Source organism: Staurois parvus, unplaced genomic scaffold, assembly GCF_062004578.1.
Source record: "Staurois parvus isolate SC_StPar_1 unplaced genomic scaffold, SC_StPar_1.0 ptg000143l, whole genome shotgun sequence".
Taxonomy (NCBI): Eukaryota; Metazoa; Chordata; class Amphibia; order Anura; family Ranidae; genus Staurois; species Staurois parvus.
The window spans coordinates 728,760-751,214 of record NW_028317939.1 but is presented as its reverse complement, the minus strand read 5'-3'; the positions used below and the strand labels follow the sequence as shown (position 1 = coordinate 751,214).

At 40.2% G+C, this 22,455-nt stretch overlaps 1 protein-coding gene across 1 annotated transcript; it reads right to left on the bottom strand.

Moving 5' to 3' along the window:
* Window positions 1–10,133: 10,133 nt before the first annotated feature.
* Window positions 10,134–11,527, bottom strand: LOC149465120 (vomeronasal type-2 receptor 26-like). The gene has a single exon (XM_089673617.1). The coding sequence runs from the start codon at window positions 11,511–11,513 to the stop codon at window positions 10,635–10,637; it is 879 nt and encodes a 292-aa protein (XP_089529743.1). The 5' UTR covers window positions 11,514–11,527; the 3' UTR covers window positions 10,134–10,634.
* Between the last annotated feature and the right edge of the window lie 10,928 nt (window positions 11,528–22,455).

Genomic DNA, 22,455 nt, shown 5'->3' with positions numbered 1-22,455 from the left:
AGAAGCATATCAAGGTTCTGGAGTGCCTAGCCAGTTTCCACACCTAAATCCAATAGGACATCTTTGGAGGGAGCTGAAACTCCGTGTTGCTCAGCGACAGCCCCGAAGCCTGACAGATCTAGAGGAGATCTGTGTGGAGGAGTCGGCCAAAATCCCTGTTGCATTGCAAACCTGGCCAAGGACTACAGGAAACGTCTGACCTCTGTAATTGCAGACAAAAACTTCTGTACCAAATATTAACACGGATCTTCTCAGGGGTTCAAATACTTCTGCTCAGCCGTGCGAGACAAATACATTCTTTACAAATCATACAATGTGATCTCCTGAATTCTGTCCTCAGAGTGGGAATGCACCTACAATGTGAATTTCAGACCCCTCCATGATTTCTAAGTGGGAGAACTTGCAAAATCGCAGGGTGTTCAAATACTTCTGTTCCTCACTGTATATGGAATTACACCCCAAAATACATTCTGCTACTTCTCCTGAGTATGGGGGTACCACATGTGTGAGACTTTTTGGGAGCCTAGCTACATACAGGAGCCTGAAATCCAATGACCACTTTGAAAGCCTGAAGGTGTGTAACTTCCTCATTTCACTTCCTCACTACCTATCACAGTTTCGGAGGCCCTGAAATGCCAGGATAGCACCAAACCCCCCCAAATGACCCCTTTCTGGAAAGTAGACACCCCAAGGAATTTAAAAAGAGGCATGGTGAGTATTTTGAAGATCTAATTTTTTCTCATAAGGTTTTGAAATATAAAAAAGAATAGAAAAAATATGTTTTTGTTTTTTTTCTTCATTTTCCAAAAACTTGTGGCAACAAATGAGATCTGCAAAATACTCACCATGCTTCTTATCAAATTCCTTGGGGTGTCTACTTTCCAAAAAAGGGGTAATTTGGGGGGGTTAGGTGCTATCCTGGCATTTCAGGGACTCCGAAACTGTGATAGGTAGTCAGGAAGTGTAATGAGGAAATAAAGCCCTTTAAAAGCCTGAAGGTTCTTATTGGATTTTGGGGTCCTGTACTTGGCTAGACTGCCAAAACGTGTCTCACATGTGGTACCCCCATACTCGGGAGAAGTAGCAGAATGTATTTTGGGGAGTAATTCCACATATACCCATGGCATGTGTGAGCAGTAAATCATTTAGGTGACAATTTTGTGTAAAAAAAAAAAAATGTTCTTTGTCATTTTCCAAAAATTTGTGGTAAACAAATTAATTCTTCTATTGATTCAACATGCCTCTCAGCAAATAGTTTGGGGTGTCCACTTTCCAAAAAGGGGTCATTTTGGGGGGTGGGGGCGTTTTATGCCCAGCATTAGAAGTTTATGCCACACATCACTCACTCTTCTAACCACCTGAAGACCAAGCCTTTTCTGACACTTTTTGTTCACATGAAAAAATCTAACTTTTTTGCTAGGAAATTAATTTAAACCCCAAACATTATATATTTTTTAAAGCAGACACCCTAGTGAATAAAATGGTGGGTACTACAAATTTTTATGGCACATAGTACTCGCACAGCGATTTTTCTAAGCAAATTTAAAAAAAAAATACACTTTTTTTACTTTTAATGCACAAAACACAATATATTGGCCAATTATTTGGCAAAATATAGAAGACGATGGTATGCCGAGTAAATAGATACCAAACATGACATGCTTTAAAACTGTGCATGCCTCGTGCAATGGCGACAAACTGCATACATTGTTAATATCTTAATATTTGCACACCTCTGGGACACCATGTCGCACAACCAGGCCACACAATGGGAGACCTCAATGTTTTAGTACTTAAGGGAAATTTCAAATCCATTCAGGAAAGAAAAACCTTTGAACTAAGAATGATAATTCTACTTGACACAAGAGATAACGGCCTGAATGTGGACCTGGGATTCCTCACTCATCATCCAACAGTTTTATGGCTATTAGCTGTAGCTTGACTCCCTCTGTGTGAGTGTAGTATCCCCCCCTCCCCCCTCTGTGTGAGTGTAGTATCCCCCCCCTCCCCCCTCTGTGTGAGTGTAGTATCCCCCCCTCCCCCCTCTGTGTGAGTGTAGTATCCCCCCCCTCCCCCCTCTGTGTGAGTGTAGTATCCCCCCCCCCTCCCCCCTCTGTGTGAGTGTAGTATCCCCCCCCCTCCCCCCCTCGCTTTGGCTGTATCTTATCTCTAGCCTCTTTTTTTTTTTTATCTCTTCTAACATTTTGGTAAAACTTTGTGAGTAGTACTGCTTAGACTTGAAGAAGGGGACATTTCCCGAAAGCTTGTCCTCAAAATTGTATGTTAGCGCAAATAAAAAAAGTATCACGGACAGGACTCAATTGTTAATATCCATAGGCAAAGCTTTAATAGCCTTTACAAGCCACCATTTTAGATTTACAGAGGAGGTCGGGTGTTAGAATTACTGCCCTGGATCTGACAGTCACGGCGATACCTCACATGCATGGTGCAACCGCTGTTTACATACCGGCACAGGGTCAAGGCTTGTGCACACAGGTGTGCGCCATGGGAGGTCAAGTTTTTATTTTTTTTTTTAAGTTATTTTTATTTTTTTTATTATTTTTACACTTTACCTTTCATTTTTTTTTTATTACTTTTAATGCTATCACAGAGAATGCAAATATCCCCGATAACTTCAATGGGCATTGTCATATATTCTTTTTTGAGAAATCTGGGGTCTATCAGACTCTGGATCTCTCCTCTGCCCTTACATTATGTAATCAAACCAAGATCGGTGATCAGATGCTTTCCCAATTTACAAATGGCGCTGTTTATATCCTGCAAAACTGAAGTGATGAAATGCTCGGAGCTTCCGATTCTTAGACTATAGAGATGATTGGCACCACTCTGGTTTCCAATCAGCTCTATGGTCAGCCGGCAGAAACATTCTCAGGTATCCGCAATGACACGGGACTGCCCGAGAAGGCTGTGGAAGGCAGCGGGGGAGGGGGGACATCATCTTCCGCTGCTTGTAAAAGCAATCCTGCAGCTAATTAGCCACTAGGATTGCTTTTACATGAAAGCCGTTTGCTGGCTGAAAAAAACAATCCCAGGATGATACCTGCAGCTGTAGCATCATCCTGGTATAAGCATTCAAATCCAGTGATGTACCAGTACATCGTTGGTCCTTGTTGGGTGTATATGCTATGTTCTTTTTTTTTTGTATGCAGCCTGTGGACTGAATGAAAAAAAGAGAAGAAATCTCTGTCAGAAAAAGTGTGTGGTATGCCCACCATTAGAATATACCGCCCTGCATCCACCCACTTCTAATGGTGGGCACACATTAGGTCACGCGGTGCCACATGCGCCAGTTCCAAGATTGTACAAATGTCTAAATAGTGGCACGCTTGAATAAAACTTGTCCACGTATAAGTGGTACCCCATATGGAGAAATGATGACACCAAGTCCCAAACTATCTTGCCACTGCTCCCCATGTAGTCTGGGCATCCGGGGGGCTCCACGTGACTATCTTTTCCCTCGTAAATCTGAAACTTATAAGTATAGCCTGTTGCCCTCTCACAGGTCTTCTACATCTTGACCCCATATCTGGCACGCTTGTTGGGGAGAAATTGTTTGAATGGAAGGTGGCCAGAAAAATTAATGAGGGACTCATCAACGCAGATGTTTTGCTGGGGAGTGTAGACATCTGCAAATTTTTGGTTAACGTGATTTACGAGGGGCTGAATTTTGTGGAGCCGGTCAAATTCAGGGTCATCCCGAGGATGACAGAGTGTATTGTCATTGAAATGCATAAAACACAATATACTCTGGGGAGTGCGCATGCGCGGCCGGCGGGACGGACATGTCCCCGTGAGGCTCCGTCTCCCCGTCGGGTGACGGCGCTCTACAGCAGCGGGTCCCGGCCCGCAATCACTCAAGGGGGATCCGATCCCCATGGCAACCACCCCGGGTCCTGATCCGCCCGGGTCTGAGGGGGATCCTCAGCTTCAGGTCGGAGAAATCCGACAGGGGACTTGGTCTCCACTGTGAGCTGCCATAAGCCCGCCCACCGCTACACACAGCATACCGCGGCTGCGGTGAAGAAGGAGAGAGCAGGGGGGGCTGAGCATAGTATAACAGCCCCCCCCTTAGCAAACAGCAAAATGGTCAAAGGGGCACCCCGACATCAGGTCCCCCCATCGACCAAAACTATTAAAGAGGCCTTGGCAAAGGCCTCCACAAAGATGGCCGCCGCTCCAACACGTGGAAGCAAGCAAGCAGCAGGGGCATATGCAGCCCTGCAGGATCCGCAGCCCAGCCATCCCTGCACGTCTGAGGGTGAGTCCGACAATGAGACAGATGTCCCTGCACAAGCCATGATGCCTGACCTTACATCCCCAGACCTGTTGTCACGATTTGAAAAAATGCTACACAAAGCTTTGAAGCAAACCTCGGACCGCATTACTGCCACACTTTCTAGGGAAATCCGTGAGCTAGGACAGCGCACTGCGGACCTAGAACAGAGGGTAGATGGTCTTGACGCTTCGCTTCAGACGCTTACGGATGACCTCGATCTTCTGCGCGACGAGAACGCAACATTATTAACACGACTGGAGGACTTTGAAAACCGAGCACGGCGTTCAAACCTGCGTATCCGTGGCCTTCCGGAAACGATTGTTGATGTCCAATCAACGATAACAGCTCTGTTCAAAGAGCTCGCTCCAGCTATCCCAATTGACAGATTAGAATTGGATAGAGTTTACAGGGCGTTAGCACCACGACGCACGGATGGTCCACCACACGATATTATAGCCAAGCTCCACTTTTTCCGCACCAGGGAGCAACTCCTGCAGGCTGCCCGTAACGCAGAATCTCTTCAGTTCCAAGGTCATACCTACCAATTGTTCCAAGATTTATGCCCCACAACTATCTCCAAGCGCAGGGCAATGAAACCCCACCTACAAGTACTCCAACACCACGCTATACAATATAGGTGGAGCTTCCCCTTCGCAGTGCAATTCCGATACCAGTCCAGAGATTACACCTGCAAGACTCCAGAGGACCTTTTAGACACCCTACGGATCCTGCAACTACATTCCCCAGCGACGCCTTCAGAAAGCGCCAAGCGGAGGTCCACATCTTGCTCACCGCGGAAGTCCCTCCCCACACGTGCAGTTGAAGGTCAACTCCATTTCCACAAGCGGGGACGTTTTTCGTCTCTGGGCCTGCCTTCGCAAGATACCATGGACTGAACAATATTCCATGTTTATTTTTCTTTCTCCTGTTTTCGCCACATGCATCGTAAGGTGTACTCGTTTGGTTATCACCATGGCGGTTACCACTGTAGTTATCCACTTTTCCTTTACCTGTTAAATTTTGGTTGCCCCAATATCTGGGGATTGTTCTACACCCCCCCTCCTGAGCTCCACTGCAGTTTATGTTTGGGATCCTGGGTTCTGGCGGCATGAGATACCACACCCTTACACCGACGTTATCCAACTAGCACTACCAGTGCCGCCTGAGTCTAGAATCCCTGATTTTCCTGAATGTTCTTTTTATGCACCAGCTTTTTTTTTTTCTATCGGGACCTAGCCACCATTTATTAAATACGCAGCTGTCACCCTCACGGTCCGCGTACCTGCACATTCCACCCTAGCCCCTGTGTTATTGGTTATTTAATAACACTTGGGCTATTGTTGTTCCCTGGCCAACCCTGATTCAGGGTGTCCTTAGGGAACCCACCTTTTAGGCCACGAATGGCCTTCTACACCCCTTTTCACCTGTTACCTTTCTTATACCGTACCCCTCCTCCTTCCATCCAACATGACTCCATGACTTCGCACAACACGCTTCGTAAGGCTCTCATCCCCTGCAGTAAGCGTCAGGCTACACCCCGAGTGGGAGTGCCACGATATACAAACCGCTTTGCACTTTATCCATGGGCTTGCTAAATATCCTCACCCTGAATGTACAGGGTCTCAATATTCCACAGAAACGGAATAAGGCTTTCCGAACCTTTGCTACACTTAAAGCTCACGTGGTCTGTCTGCAGGAAACGCATTTCACTCCCAACTCCACTCCTAAGTTTTTTGGTCCTCGATATACTCAGGTCTATACAGCTTCTGCCACCTCCAAGCGCAGGGGGGTACTGATAGCCTTCCACCACACAACACCTTTCACGCTATGCCCCGAAATCAAAGACCCGGAGGGTCGTTACCTCATATTAGTAGGGCAACTCCTGGACACAGATGTTACCATTGTAGTATATTACGCCCCAAACCAAGACCCCTTACCATTCCTCTCCCACATACTCTCGGTTATAGATCACCATAAGCGCGGAACTCTAATTGTTAGCGGAGACTCTAACAGTGTAATATATCCCTTTCTTGACAAATCTCCTCAACCATCCCCCATCCCTGCCTCTAAACAGACCTTCCAAGCTATACTACATCGTTATTCTTTGATAGACACATGGCGGGAACTCAACCCAACTAAACGCCAATACACCTTTTATTCTCATCCTCAGTCATTCTCCAGGATAGACCATATTTTCATTACTATCGCCTCCTCCCCTCGGCTTCTGGCCTCTGAAATAATTCCAATCCCTTGGACTGACCATTGCACCGTATTCACGGCTATGGCCTCGTTAGCCCCATCCCCCGCTGAATCCTCTTGGATCATTAATGATAACCTGCTTGCAAACCCAGCTCCCTGTTTAGAAATTGAAGCAGCCCTAAAAGACTATTTCACTCTTAACCAGTCTCCTGGTATATCCCCTCTCCTGTTATGGGAAGCGCATAAACCGGTATTAAGAGGGTTCTGTATTAGCAAAGCATCCTTCTTAAATAAAACCAAAAGGCAACAACGTCTCTTACTGGAGCAAACCTATGATCGTTCCCATCAAACTTTTCAGGCGGCTGCTACGCCCACCAATCGTGAAGCCTTGGAGCGATCTAGATTGGCTCTAGATCTTTTTCTCACAGATCAAGCGGAACTCTCACTTCGTAGATCTAGACATAAATATTATACTAGGGCAAATAAACCCAATACACTCCTGGCCCTCTCACTTCGTAGGCTCGACCAACTCACTAAACCTATCCGGATTCGCTCCTCCTCTGGCAACCTCACTAGTAACCCAGAACATATTCTACAGACTTTCCATAAACATCTGTCACAGCTTTACTCTTCTTCCACGCCTTTTGACCCCGCACAAGCTGACACCCTTCTAACTTCCATTTCCCTCCCGAAACTCTCAGAGTGCCAGTTAGCGGCGCTTGAGCGACCTATCTCCCCTGCCAAAACCTTAGACGCTATTAAAAAACTAAAATTACGGAAACGCCCAGGACCGGATGGCTTCTCAGCCACTTATTATAGGAAATTTGCTCACCTCCTCACTCCCATCCTTACTAATGCTTTTAACGATTTATTATCTGGCCAAACCTTTAACCACAAAACAGCGCAAGCGAACATTTCAATGATCCCAAAGCCGAACTCTGATGACACGCAGTGGTCCAATTACAGGCCAATATCTCTTCTTAATATTGACATCAAATTGTTAGCAAAAATCCTATCTTCACGTCTTAACTTGTGTATTGGCTCTCTAATTCATAACGACCAAGTGGGCTTTATCCCAACTAGACAAGCAGGAGATAACATCAGGCGTGCATCTCTTCTAGCAAACTTAGCTAGGTCTCGTAATGTCCCTACCTGTTTCCTCTCCCTAGACATTCGGAAAGCATTTGACAAAGTCTCATGGCCATACCTCAACTATATTTTACATCGTTGGGGTTTTGGCCCACACTTCTTAACCTGGATCTTTTCGTTGTATCGAGAACCTTCGGCCAGAATCAGGTATCTGGGGCACAGATCATCTCAGTTCCCAATTTCCAGAGGCACGAGACAAGGTTGTCCTCTGTCCCCCCTGCTCTTTGCCCTGGCTATAGAGCCCCTGGCCCTCTTAATCAGAGCTAACCCGGATGTTAAGGGACTCGAAATAGGGGGCACGCATCATAAATTATGTCTCTTTGCAGATGACGTCTTGCTCTTTCTTACATCCCCATTAACTTCCTCCCCTTCTTTACTTCGGCTCCTTGAGACATTTGGCGCGCTTTCGGGCCTAATAGTAAACCCTAATAAGTCGACAGCACTCAACATTTCCCTCTCCCCTTTAGAGTTGTCGCACTTGCAGCAGATTTTACCATTCCCATGGTCACAGTGTCATATCCCTTTCCTGGGTATCAAACTGACTCCTAGATTATTAGACCTTTACGCAGCTAACTATCTTCCGATGCTAAACCACCTCTCAACCCTTCTGACCAAATGGTCTTCCCTTCCCCTCGCATGGCTCGGCAGAATAGCGGTTATCAAGATGTCAATCCTCCCAAAAATTCTATATCTGTTTAGAGTCCTCCCTGTCCCAGTACCTCCTCACTACCTCCGCACACTGCAGAGTCGCATCTCTTCCTATGTATGGGGCAATACTCGTCCTCGTATACCTCGCTCCACCCTCTATCGCCCTAAGCTCAGTGGAGGTCTAGGCCTACCTGACATTAACAAATATTATCAGGCAGCGCATTTAGCCCAGTTGCCTAAATACCATGCAACCCTTGAAATCCCTCAATGGGTTGCTCTTGAATCGATAGAATGTGACCCTTTATCTACCACAAACTTACTCTGGTTGAGGCCGACGGATCGCCGCTCTATAACCAACCCCATCACTTCTTACTTTCTATCCTTATGGGACAAACTGAAAACCCGTTATCTTCTACAATCACCACACAATCCTATGCTCTCGTTCCTGCGAAATCCAGCTTTCCCCCCAGCTTGGCAGACACCCCTTTTATTTAAAGCCTGGTCCTCTGCTAATTTACTCCGTACACATCATTTCCTACAGAGGAAAAAGTTTAAATCCTTTGCCTCGCTGCGGGAAACAAATAGCCTCCCAGCCTCCGAGATATTCCGATACTTGCAGCTACAACACTTTTACGCTCCCTACGCCACAATAACCAATCGGCCAGACACCATGTCTTCCTTTGAACGAGCATGCTACAAAGACCCTCATAGGCGTGGGCTTATTTCCTGCTTATATTCACTTCTCACTACTTCGGTTACCACGTCCCCCCCTTTGTATACCCATAAGTGGGAAGTGGATATGGGAAAGACATTTGACCCGTCTGAATGGGAACGCATTTGGGCCAACACAAAATCATCCTCACAGAACATTGTAGCATTGGAAACGAATTATAAAGTCTTAACCCGCTGGTACTTGGTTCCGGCGAGAATAGCAAAATTTACCCCTAATTACTCGCCCAACTGTTTTAGAGGCTCTACGGACCCGGGAACATACTACCATATGTGGTGGGACTGCCCAATAGCCCGATCCTTTTGGGGTGAAATCTTCACCATGATCTCTACACTTAGCACAACCACCCTACAACCCGACCCATCAATAGCCCTACTCAATCAATGCCCCCCTGGCATCTCCAACTCGCAATTTAGGCTCATCATGCAAGTTACAACGGCGGCTAAGCAGGTTATAGCAAAATCCTGGAAATCCCCCACCCTGAGTATCGCGGCCGTCAAAACTAGAATAACACAAGCTATGATACATGCAAAGGTGGAAGCCACAATTCTTGACACGATTCCTAAATTCTTACGCATATGGAGCCCCTGGGTAGAGCGCTTTCTCCCCCCTAACTTTGACGAATCACTCCTTCTCCCCTGATTTGTATACAATGCGCTATGGATATAATCAATAGCCCTTTGTACGTAGCACGCAGGGGCGTTTGTAAACTCGCTGAACGTTCATGGAGCCATGGTTGTTGTTCCACTTTCCCTCTCCCCCCTTCCACCCCGGTTTGACCCCCCCCTTCAAATTTCCCCTATTTCTTTAATGCACTCGGGAGACATTACCATGATTGGCGGGAACAATACTGTTTGTTATTGTCAACTTGTATCTACCTGTTTATGCTAGTAACATATAGACATTTGTATTGTGAATCTCATTCATTTTTTTTATATATATATTCTATTGCCACTTCCATGTCCATTGTACTCTAACAATGTCTCCTTGTTTGTTCCACTCTGCTTTATTGTTAATAAAAATAGTTTGAACAAGAAAATGAAGTCAGCTTAAAATGTGAACTTACTGAGCTCCCATCATCTTTACCTAATATTAAAAATGATTTTAGAATGCCCAAAGCAAATTGTATTTATTGATATAGCAGGATACATTTACACACAATATAATTAAAAGTGACCCTGACACTATATAAATCACAATCAGCTTACAGAAGAACGTTTAATATCTATCTTCATGGAAGGTGGTGAGTGAAATCTTCCCTCTCTTGAAGAGTGATTGGCTCTGGTATCTGACACTTTAGGAAGTTTTGGATTCTCCCCCCCTCTGGTCACTGTGGTTCCTCCTCACTAAGTGATTACATTGTTCTATACTGATGTAATGTTCGATGGGAGGAACCACTACACCCAGTAGGGGACAAGGTTTCCAACAAATCCAAAGTGTCTGATACCAACGGTGTCCAGAGCAAAAATTAAATGCACCATCCACCAGAGAAATAAGTATGAAATGTTTTTCTATACAGTGTTCATTCTCAATACACTAGCAAAATACTACAATGAACACTAATAGAGATAATGCCATAACTACAGGTAGCCCAATGTTGCTCCATACATATCAGCGGATAACTGTCTTTGTATTCAGGTCAGGTCTGAGCAGAATTATGTAACATTTTGGGAAGAATATACAGCCAAGAAGTCCAGAACTTGATGCTATTATAGCAAAGACCTCCACAGCCACCATGTATTTCCCTCTGGTGCTCAGATAGGCCGGGATCATGGCAATCCAGACACTGCAGAACACCAGCATGCTGAAGGTGATGTACTTGGCCTCATTAAAACTGTCCGGTAATGTCCTGGCCATAAAAGCGATAATGAAGCTCACAGCTGCCAGAAGCCCCATATATCCCAGGACAGAGTAGAAGCCGATAACTGAACCCTCATTACACTGAATGATGATCTTCCCCTGATAAGAGTGAGTGTCTCTATCCTGGAAGGGGGGAGAAATAGACAACCAAGTGACACAGATTATGACTTGGACCAGTGAGAAGACACAAATGATACAATTGGGCAGTTTGGCTCCCATCCATTTCCTCCAGGGACTCCCAGGTTTGGTGGCCTTAAAGGCAATACACACCATGATACTTTTGGCAAGTAGAGAAGAGACGGCAACTGAGAAGATGACACCAAAAGAGGTGACACGCAGCATGCAGGTCACATCTACTGGATGGCCGAGGAACAAGAAGACACAGAGGAAGCTCAGCATGATGGAGACCAGGAGAAGATAGCTCAGGTTCCGGTTATTGGCTTTAACAATGGGGGTGTCCCGGTAATGTATAAATATCCCCAATATTAAACCAGTCAGAAGGCAACAGAGGATGGAGACGGCTGAAAATACGGCAACAATGGTGTCACCAGTGTAGGAGAGAAATTCCACCACTCTTGGAACACACCGATCCTTCTTCTCATTTGGCCAGTCATCATCAGGACATTTCATGCAGTTTTCACTGTCTGCAGAAAGAACAATACAAACACAATGAGCATCGGGGTCAGAGCTTGTGAGGAAATGAACTGTCTTGTGTTGTCTCACAGCTAGCAATGGGATTTCCATCAGTTAATTGTGGGAGATAGATAGATAGATAGATAGATAGATAGATAGATAGATAATAGATAGATAGATAGATAGATAGATAGATAGATAGATAGATAGATAAATAGATAGATAGATAGATAGATAGATAGATAGATAGATAGATAGATGGATGATAGATAAATAGATAGATAGATAGATAGATAGATAGATAGATAGATAATAGATAGATAGATAGATAGATAGATAGATAGATAGATAGATAGATAGATAGAAAGATAGAGAGATAGATAGATAGATAGATAGATAGATAGATAGATAGATAGATAATAGATAGATAGATAGATAGATAGATAGATAGATAGATAGACAGATAGATAATAGATAGATAGATAGATAGATAGATAGATAGATAGATAATAGATAGATAATAGATAGATAATAGATAGATAGATAATAGATAGATAATAGATAGATAGATAGATAATAGATAGATAGATAGATAGATAGATAGATAGATAGATAATAGATAGATAATAGATAGATAGATAGATAATAGATAGATAGATAGATAGATAGATAGATAGATAGATAGATAGATAATAGATAGATAGATAGATAGATAGATAGATAGATAGATAGATAATAGATAGATAGATAGATAGATAGATAGATAGATAGATAATAGATAGATAGATAGATAGATAGATAGATAGATAGATAGACAGATAATAGATAGATAGATAGATAGATAGATAGATAGATAATAGATAGATAGATAGATGATAGATAGATAGATAGATAGATAGATAGATAGATAGATAGATAATAGATAGATAGATAGATAATAGATAGATAGATAGATAGATAGATAGATAGATAGATAGATAATAGATAGATAGATAGATAGATAGATAGATAGATAGAAAGATAGAGAGATAGATAGATAGATAATAGATAGATAGATAGATAGATAGATAGATAATAGATAGATAGATAGATAATAGATAGATAATAGATAGATAGATAGATAGATAGATAGATAGATAGATAATAGATAGATAATAGATAGATAGATAATAGATAGATAATAGATAGATAATAGATAGATAGATAGATAGATAGATAGATAGATAGATAGATAATAGATAGATAGATAGATAGATAGATAGATAGATAGATAATAGATAGATAGATAGATAGATAGATAGATAGATAGATGATAGATAGATAGATGATAGATAGATAGATAGATAGATAGATAGATAGATAGATAGATAGATAGATAGATAGATAATAGATAGATAATAGATAGATAGATAGATAGATAGATAATAGATAGATAGATAATAGATAGATAGATAATAGATAATAGATAGATAATAGATAGATAGATAGATAGATAGATAGATAGATAGATAGATAGATAATAGATAGATAGATAATAGATAGATAGATAACACTGTTCAACAGGTAAAAAGTTTTGGGCATAAAATTAGCTAATCTTACATAATTTTGGGGTGCTGAAAACGAAAATGACCCTAAAAAATGTTGATTGGCTCTAGTTTCCATGATATATTCACCCATCTAATGACGTAAGCCATTCAAAATTATGATGCAACTTCAGCTGCATATTGCGCAATTGATACTGGTGACCAATAGAAAATGTCATGTATACTGAGATGATGCAATATTAGCCTTTAATTGCATCACTTCACTGCATAAAAGCTGCAGTATCTGTAGCTGATTGGAGTTCGTCTTTACATTTGGTTTTATGCTTCTATAGGCTACTCAGTAATGCCTCGAACTTGTGTGAATAAAGCAGATAATTTCTGCTATATCTGCGGTGAAATAACTTTTATCTCACAAAAAAGGAGGATAACAGGAATGATTAAGAAAGCCTACAACTTGTATTTTGGCTGCAAGATAGGAGACCAGGACAAGAGCTGGGCACCACATATATGCTGCAATTCTTGTGGGACGGCTCTGGAGCAATGGTTGAATGGAAAAAAGGCATCTATGCCTTTCGCTGTGCCAATGATTTGGAGAGAGCCAACAGATCATGTTAGTAATTGTTACTTTTGTATGGTGCCTCCAACAAAAGGGCTAAATAAGAAGAAAAAGTTATCTGTGCGCAATCCAAATATTCCATCGGCAATACGTCCAGTTCCTCATGGAGAGGGGCTACCAATTCCTAAAGCACCAGAATCCTTCGTGGTTGAGTCAAGTGAGGAAGAACCTGAAGCGTGTAGTCATCAACCGTCAACCTCACATGACCCAGACTTTCTTCCATCCACACCCACTGAACCACACCTCATTACACAAGTGGAATTGAGCGATCTTATCAGAGACCTGGATCTTCTGAAGAACAAGGCAGAGCTTTTGGGGTCAAGACTACAACAGTGGAATCTCCTAGCAAGTGATGTTCGTACGTCTTTCTACCGTCATCGTCAGAAAGATCTGATCCCATTCTTCGTCCAGGAAGGTGATATTGCTGTATGTAACAATGTTCATGGTTTAATCTCAGCCATCGGCGTATGCTATGATCCCGATGAGTGGAGGCTGTTCATTGATGCTTCAAAGGCGAGTCTTAAAGCTGTTTTGCTCCATAATGGCAATCAGCTGCCGTCAGTTCCAGTTGCTTACGCAGTTTCAATGAAAGAAACGTATGAAAACTTGAAAGAGCTTTTAAGGTGCATCAACTATGATGAACATCAATGGTCGATTTGTGGTGACCTGAAGGTGATTGCTATCCTACTTGGACTTCAAGGTGGATATACTAAGTACTGCTGCTTCCTCTGTGAGTGGGACAGTCGTGCGAGAGAAATGCACTATGCCAAAAGAGACTGGCCATTACGCCAGTCATTGCAGCCTGGAGAAAAAAATGTTAACTATCCAGCACTTGTAGACAGCAATAAGATCTTATTACCTCCATTACACATCAAGTTGGGATTAATGAAAAACTTTGTTAAGGCAATGGACAAGAATAAAGCAGGTTTCAAGTACCTGATTAGCAAATTTCCAGCACTTAGTGCTGCAAAAATAAATGAAGGAGTCTTTGTTGGGCCACAGATTCGTAAACTTATTCATGATGATGAGTTTGTTTCTCTGTTGCGTGGAAAGGAAAAGGCTGCCTGGACAGCATTTGTATCAGTGACATCAAATTTTCTTGGAAACAATAAAACACCAGACTACAAGAAAGTGGTAGAAAAACTCATCCAGACTTACAGAAATCTGGGTTGCAACATGTCTCTAAAAATTCATTTTCTACATTCGCATCTGGATTTTTTCCCACCAAACTGTGGAGCAGTGAGTGATGAACACGGAGAGCCCTTCCATCAAGACATTGCAGCTATGGAAAGAAGATATCAAGGTAAATGGAGCCCATCAATGCTTGCTGACTATTGCTGGACAGTTGTAAGAGATAGCCCTTTCCTCGAATACAAGAGAAAAGCCAAGAGAAGCAAAACCGACACAAACTGAAGACAAAACTAGTGAGAAACCTAAGTATTAAAATGATTCAACTTAGCTTATGGCTATAATTTTTCTTGGTAATCCTATGCAATATATTCTGCCATTTAGGCTGTTATGTAGTCATATCACTTGCTTTATATTTGTGGAAAGACATCTATCTATATAATTATTGTGCATTATGTAGTCATTACGCCTATAGTAGAAAACTTTCCGTTTACAGAAAAACTAGAGCCAATTGACAAATTTAATTGTTATATTTGAACTCAGAATGTGAAATTCATTAAGAAATGGATCCTTTTGTTTCCAAAACTGGCAAAAAATAAACATTTGTTGAACAGTGTAATAGATAGATAGATAGATAGAAAGATAGATAGATAGATAATAGATAGATAGATAGATAGATAGATAGATAGATAATAGATAGATAGATAGATAGATAGATAATAGATAGATAGATAGATAGATAGATAGATAATAGATAGATAATAGATAGATAGATAATAGATAATAGATAGATAGATAGATAGATAGATAGATAGATAGATAGATAGATAATAGATAGATAGATAGATAGATAGATAGATAATAGATAGATAGATAATAGATAGATAGATAGATAGATAGATAGATAGATAGATAGATAGATAGATAGATAATAGATAGATAGATAGATAGATAGATAATAGATAGATAATAGATAGATAGATAATAGATAATAGATAGATAGATAGATAGATAGATAGATAGATAGATAATAGATAGATAGATAATAGATAGATAGATAGATAGATAGATAGATAGATAGATAGATAATAGATAGATAGATAATAGATAGATAGATAGATAGATAGATAGATAGATAGATAATAGATAGATAATAGATAGATAGATAGATAGATAGATAGATAGATAGATAGATAGATAGATAGATAATAGATAGATAGATAATAGATAGATAGATAGATAGATAGATAATAGATAGATAGATAGATAGATAATAGATAGATAGATAGATAGATAGATAGATAGATAGATAGATAGATAGATAGATAGATAGATAGATAATAGATAGATAGATAATAGATAGATAGATAATAGATAGATAGATAGATAATAGATAGATAGATAGATAGATAGATAGATAGATAGATAGATAGATAATAGATAGATAGATAGATAGATAGATAGATGGATAGATAGATAGATAGATAATAGATAGATAGATAATAGATAGATAATAGATAGATAATAGATAGATAATAGATAATAGATAGATAATAGATAGATAGATAGATAGATAATAGATAGATAATAGATAGATAGATAATAGATAGATAGATAATAGATAGATAGATAATAGATAGATAGATAATAGATAATAGATAGATAATAGATAATAGATAGATAATAGATAGATAATAGATAATAGATAGATAATAGATAATAGATAGATAATAGATAGATGATAGATAGATAATAGATAGATAATAGATAGATAGATAATAGATAGATAGATAATAGATAGATAGATAATAGATAGATAGATAATAGATAATAGATAGATAATAGATAATAGATAGATAATAGATAGATAATAGATAATAGATAGATAATAGATAATAGATAGATAATAGATAGATAATAGATAATAGATAGATAATAGATAGATAGATAGATAATAGATAATAGATAGATAATAGATAGATAATAGATAATAGATAGATAATAGATAGATAATAGATATCACGCAGTTGAACTCCTATGTGTAGAGGCTGCACATTATGTACATTATTATGTGCTTAAAAAAACACGAAAAGAAAAAAAAAAGATATGTAAAATAAATAGGCAAAAAGTGACAATGGGGAATTTCAATTTAATTGTCTGAAAACCCTGAAAATGAACATCTCTTTTTTCCTACCGTTTAGCCCGTTAAATATACCATTGTAAACATTTTGTTTTAATAATGAATGCAAATAAAAAAAAATAATAGCTGTTGATTATGTCAGAAATTCAGAGCTGTCCTGTTATTATTATACAGGATTTATATAGAGCCCACAGATTGCACAGATCTTTATATTATAAAGGGAGACAATACAGTTACAATGCAATACAAACTAGAGTATTAAGAGGGCCCGGCACATAAGAGCTCACAATCTAATAGGGTCAGGCAAGTGGTACAAAGGGTTATAACTGTGGGGGTAGAGCTGATGGAAGTGATAAATGTGTGATTGGAGTCGTATAGTTACATAGTTACATAATTAGTCCGGCTGAAAAAAGTCCATCCAATTCAACCATAGAAAAAAAAAAAAGAAAAAGTTATAATCCTACACCCACAGTTGATCCAGAGGAAGGCAAAAAAAACCCAGCAAAGCACGACCCAATTTGCTCCTGTAGGGGAAAAAATTCCTTCCTGATCCCCCGAGAGGCAATCGGATATTCCCTGGATCAACTTTCCTTGTAAATGTTCTATCCAGTTATATTCTGTGTATCCAAGAAAGAATCCAGAACTTTCCTACAGCAATCCACTGAGCTGGCCACAACCAACTCTGGAGGGAGTCTATTCTACATTCTCACAGCTCTCACTGTGAAGAAACCTTTCCGTGTTTGGAGATGACATTTCTTTTGCTCCAGATGTAAAGAGCGCCCCCTTGTCCTCTGTGATGACCTCAGGGGGGATAACTACACCGAGTTCACTATATGAACCACTGATGTATTTATAGATGGAGATCATATCCCCCCCTTATGTATTATACATGGAGATCATATCCCCCCTTATGTATTATACATGGAGATCATATCCCCCCCTTATGTATTATACATGGAGATCATATCCCCCCTTATGTATTATACATGGTGATCATATCCCCCCTTATGTATTATACATGGAGATCATATCCCCCCTTATGTATTATACATGGAGATCATATCCCCCCTTATGTATTATACATGGAGATCATATCCCCCCTTATGTATTATACATGGAGATCATATCCCCCCTTATGTATTATACATGGAGATCATATCCCCCCTTATGTATTATACGTGGAGATCATATCCCCCTTATGTATTATACATGGAGATCATATCCCCCCCTTATGTATTATACATGGAGATCATATCCCCCCTTATGTATTATACATGGAGATCATAACTCCCCTTATGTATTATACATGGAGATCATATCCCCCCCTTATGTATTATACATGGAGATCATATCCCCCCCTTATGTATTATACATGAGGATCATATCCCCCCCTTATGTATTATACATGGAGATCATATCCCCCCTTATGTATTATACATGGAGATCATATCCCCCTTATGTATTATATATGGAGATCATATCCCCCCTTATGTATTATACATGGAGATCATATCCCCCTTATGTATTATACATGGAGATCATACCCCCCCTTATGTATTATACATGGAGATCATATCCCCTCTTATGTATTATACATGAAGATCATATCCCCCCTTATGTATTATACATGGAGATCATATCCCCCTTATGTATTATACATGGAGATCATATCCCCCCTTATGTATTATACATGGAGATCATATCCCCCCATTATGTATTATACATGGAGATCATATCCCCCCTTATGTATTATACATGGAGATCATATCCCCCCTTATGTATTATACATGGAGATCATATCCCCCCCTTATGTATTATACATGGTGATCATATCCCCCCTTATGTATTATGCATGGAGATCATATCCCCCTTATGTATTATACATGGAGATCATATCCCCCTTATGTATTATATGTGGAGATTATATCCCCCTTATGTATTATACATGGAGATCATAACTCCCCTTATGTATTATACATGGAGATCATATCCCCTCTTATGTATTATACATGGTGATCATATCCCCCCTTATGTATTATACATGGAGATCATATCCCCCCTTATGTATTATACATGGAGATCATATCCCCCTTATGTATTATATGTGGAGATTATATCCCCCCTTATGTATTATACATGGAGATCATATCCCCCCTTATGTATTATACATGGAGATCATATCCCCCCTTATGTATTATACATGGAGATCATAACTCCCCTTATGTATTATACATGGAGATCATATCCCCCTTATGTATTATACATGGAGATCATATCCCCCTTATGTATTATATGTGGAGATTATATCCCCCTTATGTATTATACATGGAGATCATAACTCCCCTTATGTATTATACATGGAGATCATATCCCCTCTTATGTATTATACATGGTGATCATATCCCCCCTTATGTATTATACATGGAGATCATATCCCCCCTTATGTATTATACATGGAGATCATAACTCCCCTTATGTATTATACATGGAGATCATATCCCCCTTATGTATTATACATGGAGATCATATCCCCCTTATGTATTATATGTGGAGATTATATCCCCCCTTATGTATTATACATGGAGATCATATCCCCCTTATGTATTATACATGGTGATCATATCCCCCTTATGTATTATACATGGAGATCATAACTCCCCTTATGTATTATACATGGAGATCATATCCCCCTTATGTATTATACATGGAGATCATATCCCCCTTATGTATTATACATGGAGATCATATCCCCCTTATGTATTATACATGGAGATCATATCCCCCTTATGTATTATACATGGAGATCATATCCCCCTTATGTATTATGCATGGAGATCATATCTCCCCTTATGTATTATACATGGAGATCATATCCCCCCTTATGTAGTATACATGGAGATCATATCCCCCCTTATGTATTATACATGGTGATCATATCCTCCCTTATGTATTATACATGGAGATCATATCCTCCCTTATGTATTATACATGGAGATCATATCCCCCCTTATGTATTATACATGGAGATCATATCCTCCCTTATGTATTATACATGGAGATCATATCCTCCCTTATGTATTATACATGGAGATCATATCCCCCCCTTATGTATTATACATGGTGATCATATCCCCCCGTATGTATTATACCTGGAGATCATATCCCCCCTATGTATTATACATGGAGATCATATCCCCCCTTATGTATTATACATGGAGATCATATCCCCCTTATGTATTATACATGGAGATCATATCCCCCTTATGTATTATACATGGTGATCATATCCCCCCTTATGTATTATACATGGAGATCATATCCCCCCTTATGTATTATACATGGTGATCATATCCCCCTTATGTATTATACATGGAGATCATATCCCCCCTTATGTATTATACATGGAGATCATATCCCCCCTTATGTATTATACATGGAGATCATATCCCCCCTTATGTATTATACATGGAGATCATATCCCCCCTTATGTATTATACATGGTGATCATATCCCCCTTATGTGTTATACATGGAGATCATATCCCCCCTTATGTATTATGCATGGAGATCATATCCCCCCTTATGTATTATACATGGAGATCATATCCCCCTTATGTATTATACATGGAGATCATATCCCCCTTATGTATTATACATGGAGATCATTTCCCCCCTTATGTATTATACATGGAGATCATATCCCCCCCTTATGTATTATACATGGAGATCATATCCCCCCTTATGTATTATACATGGTGATCATATCCCCCTTATGTGTTATACATGGAGATCATATCCCTCCCTATGTATTATACATGGAGATCATATCCCCCCTTATGTATTATACATGGAGATCATATCCCCCCTTATGTATTATACATGGTGATCATATCCCCCTTATGTGTTATACATGGAGATCATATCCCCCCTTATGTATTATACATGGAGATCATATCCCCCTTATGTATTATACATGGGGATCATATCCCCCCTTATGTATTATACATGGAGATCATATCCCCCTTATGTATTATACATGGAGATCATATCCCCCCTTATGTATTATACATGGAGATCATATCCCCCCTTATGTATTATACATGGGGATCATATCCCCCCTTATGTATTATACATGGAGATCATATCCCCCTTATGTATTATACATGGAGATCATATCCCCCCTTATGTATTATACATGGAGATCATATCCCCCTTATGTATTATACATGGAGATCATATCCCCCCTTATGTATTATACATGGAGATCATATCCCTCCCTATGTATTATACATGGAGATCATATCCCCCTTATGTATTATACATGGAGATCATATCCCCCTTATGTATTATACATGGAGATCATATCCCCCTTATGTATTATACAGGGAGATCATATCCCCCTTATGTATTATACATGGAGATCATATCCCCCCATTATGTATTATACATGGAGATCATATCCCCCCCTTATGTATTATACATGGAGATCATATCCCCCCTTATGTATTATACATGGAGATCATATCCCCCCTTAATCTCCTCTTTTAAGTAGAGGATACATTCAATTCCTCTAATCTTTCCTCGTAGCTGAGCTCCTCCATGTCTTGTATCAGTTTGGTTTCCATTCGCTTTTTTTTTCCTCCAGTTCCCCAATGTTCTTTTTGTTAATTGGTGCCCAAAACTGAACTGCATATTCTAGTTGAGGTTTTAATAATGATAATAATACAAGAGAGGATTTTGCTCGCTTTAGAACCCGCAGTTTGCATTCCATTATTAAGCTTGTGATCTACCAGAACCCCTAAATCCTTCTCCACCATTGACCCCCCAGTTGTACCCCCCCAGTATGTATGATGCATATTCTTATCCCCCAAGTGCAGAACCTTACATTTATCAACAGTAAACCTCATTGGCCCCATAGTCCCCCAATTACACAGAGCATTGAGGTCGGCTTGTAAGTTGGAGACATCCTGTAAGGACGTTATTCCCGGCACAGCTTGGTGTCATCTGCAAACACTGAAATGGGATTTATAATCCCAAATCCTATATTGTTTATAAATATATTAAAAAGTAAGGGTCCCAACACTGAACCTTGGGGTACACCACTAATAACACTGAACCTTGGGGGACCCCACTAATAACACTGAACCTTGGGGTACCCCACTAATAACACTGAACCTTGGGGGACCCCACTAATAACACTGAACCTCGGGGTACCCCACTAATAACACTGAACCTTGGGGGACCCCACTAATAACACTGAACCTCGGGGTACCCCACTAATAACAGTGAACCTTGGGATACCCCACTAATCACGCTGAACCTTGGGGTACACCACTGACACCCCTAGACCATTCAGATTATGAATCATTAACCACTACTCTGTGAATACGATCTTTTAGCCAGTTTTCTATCCATTTACATTCTGATTTTTCCAGCCCATAGACTTTACCTTACACATTAGCCGTGTGTGGGGAACTGTGTTCAAGTATACCACATCCCCTGCCACCCCTCT

Coding starts and splice junctions, on each gene's coding strand:
- LOC149465120 (XM_089673617.1), bottom strand. CDS start 11,513: ATGAAATGTCCTGATGATGACTGGCCAAATGAGAAGAAGGATCGGTGT.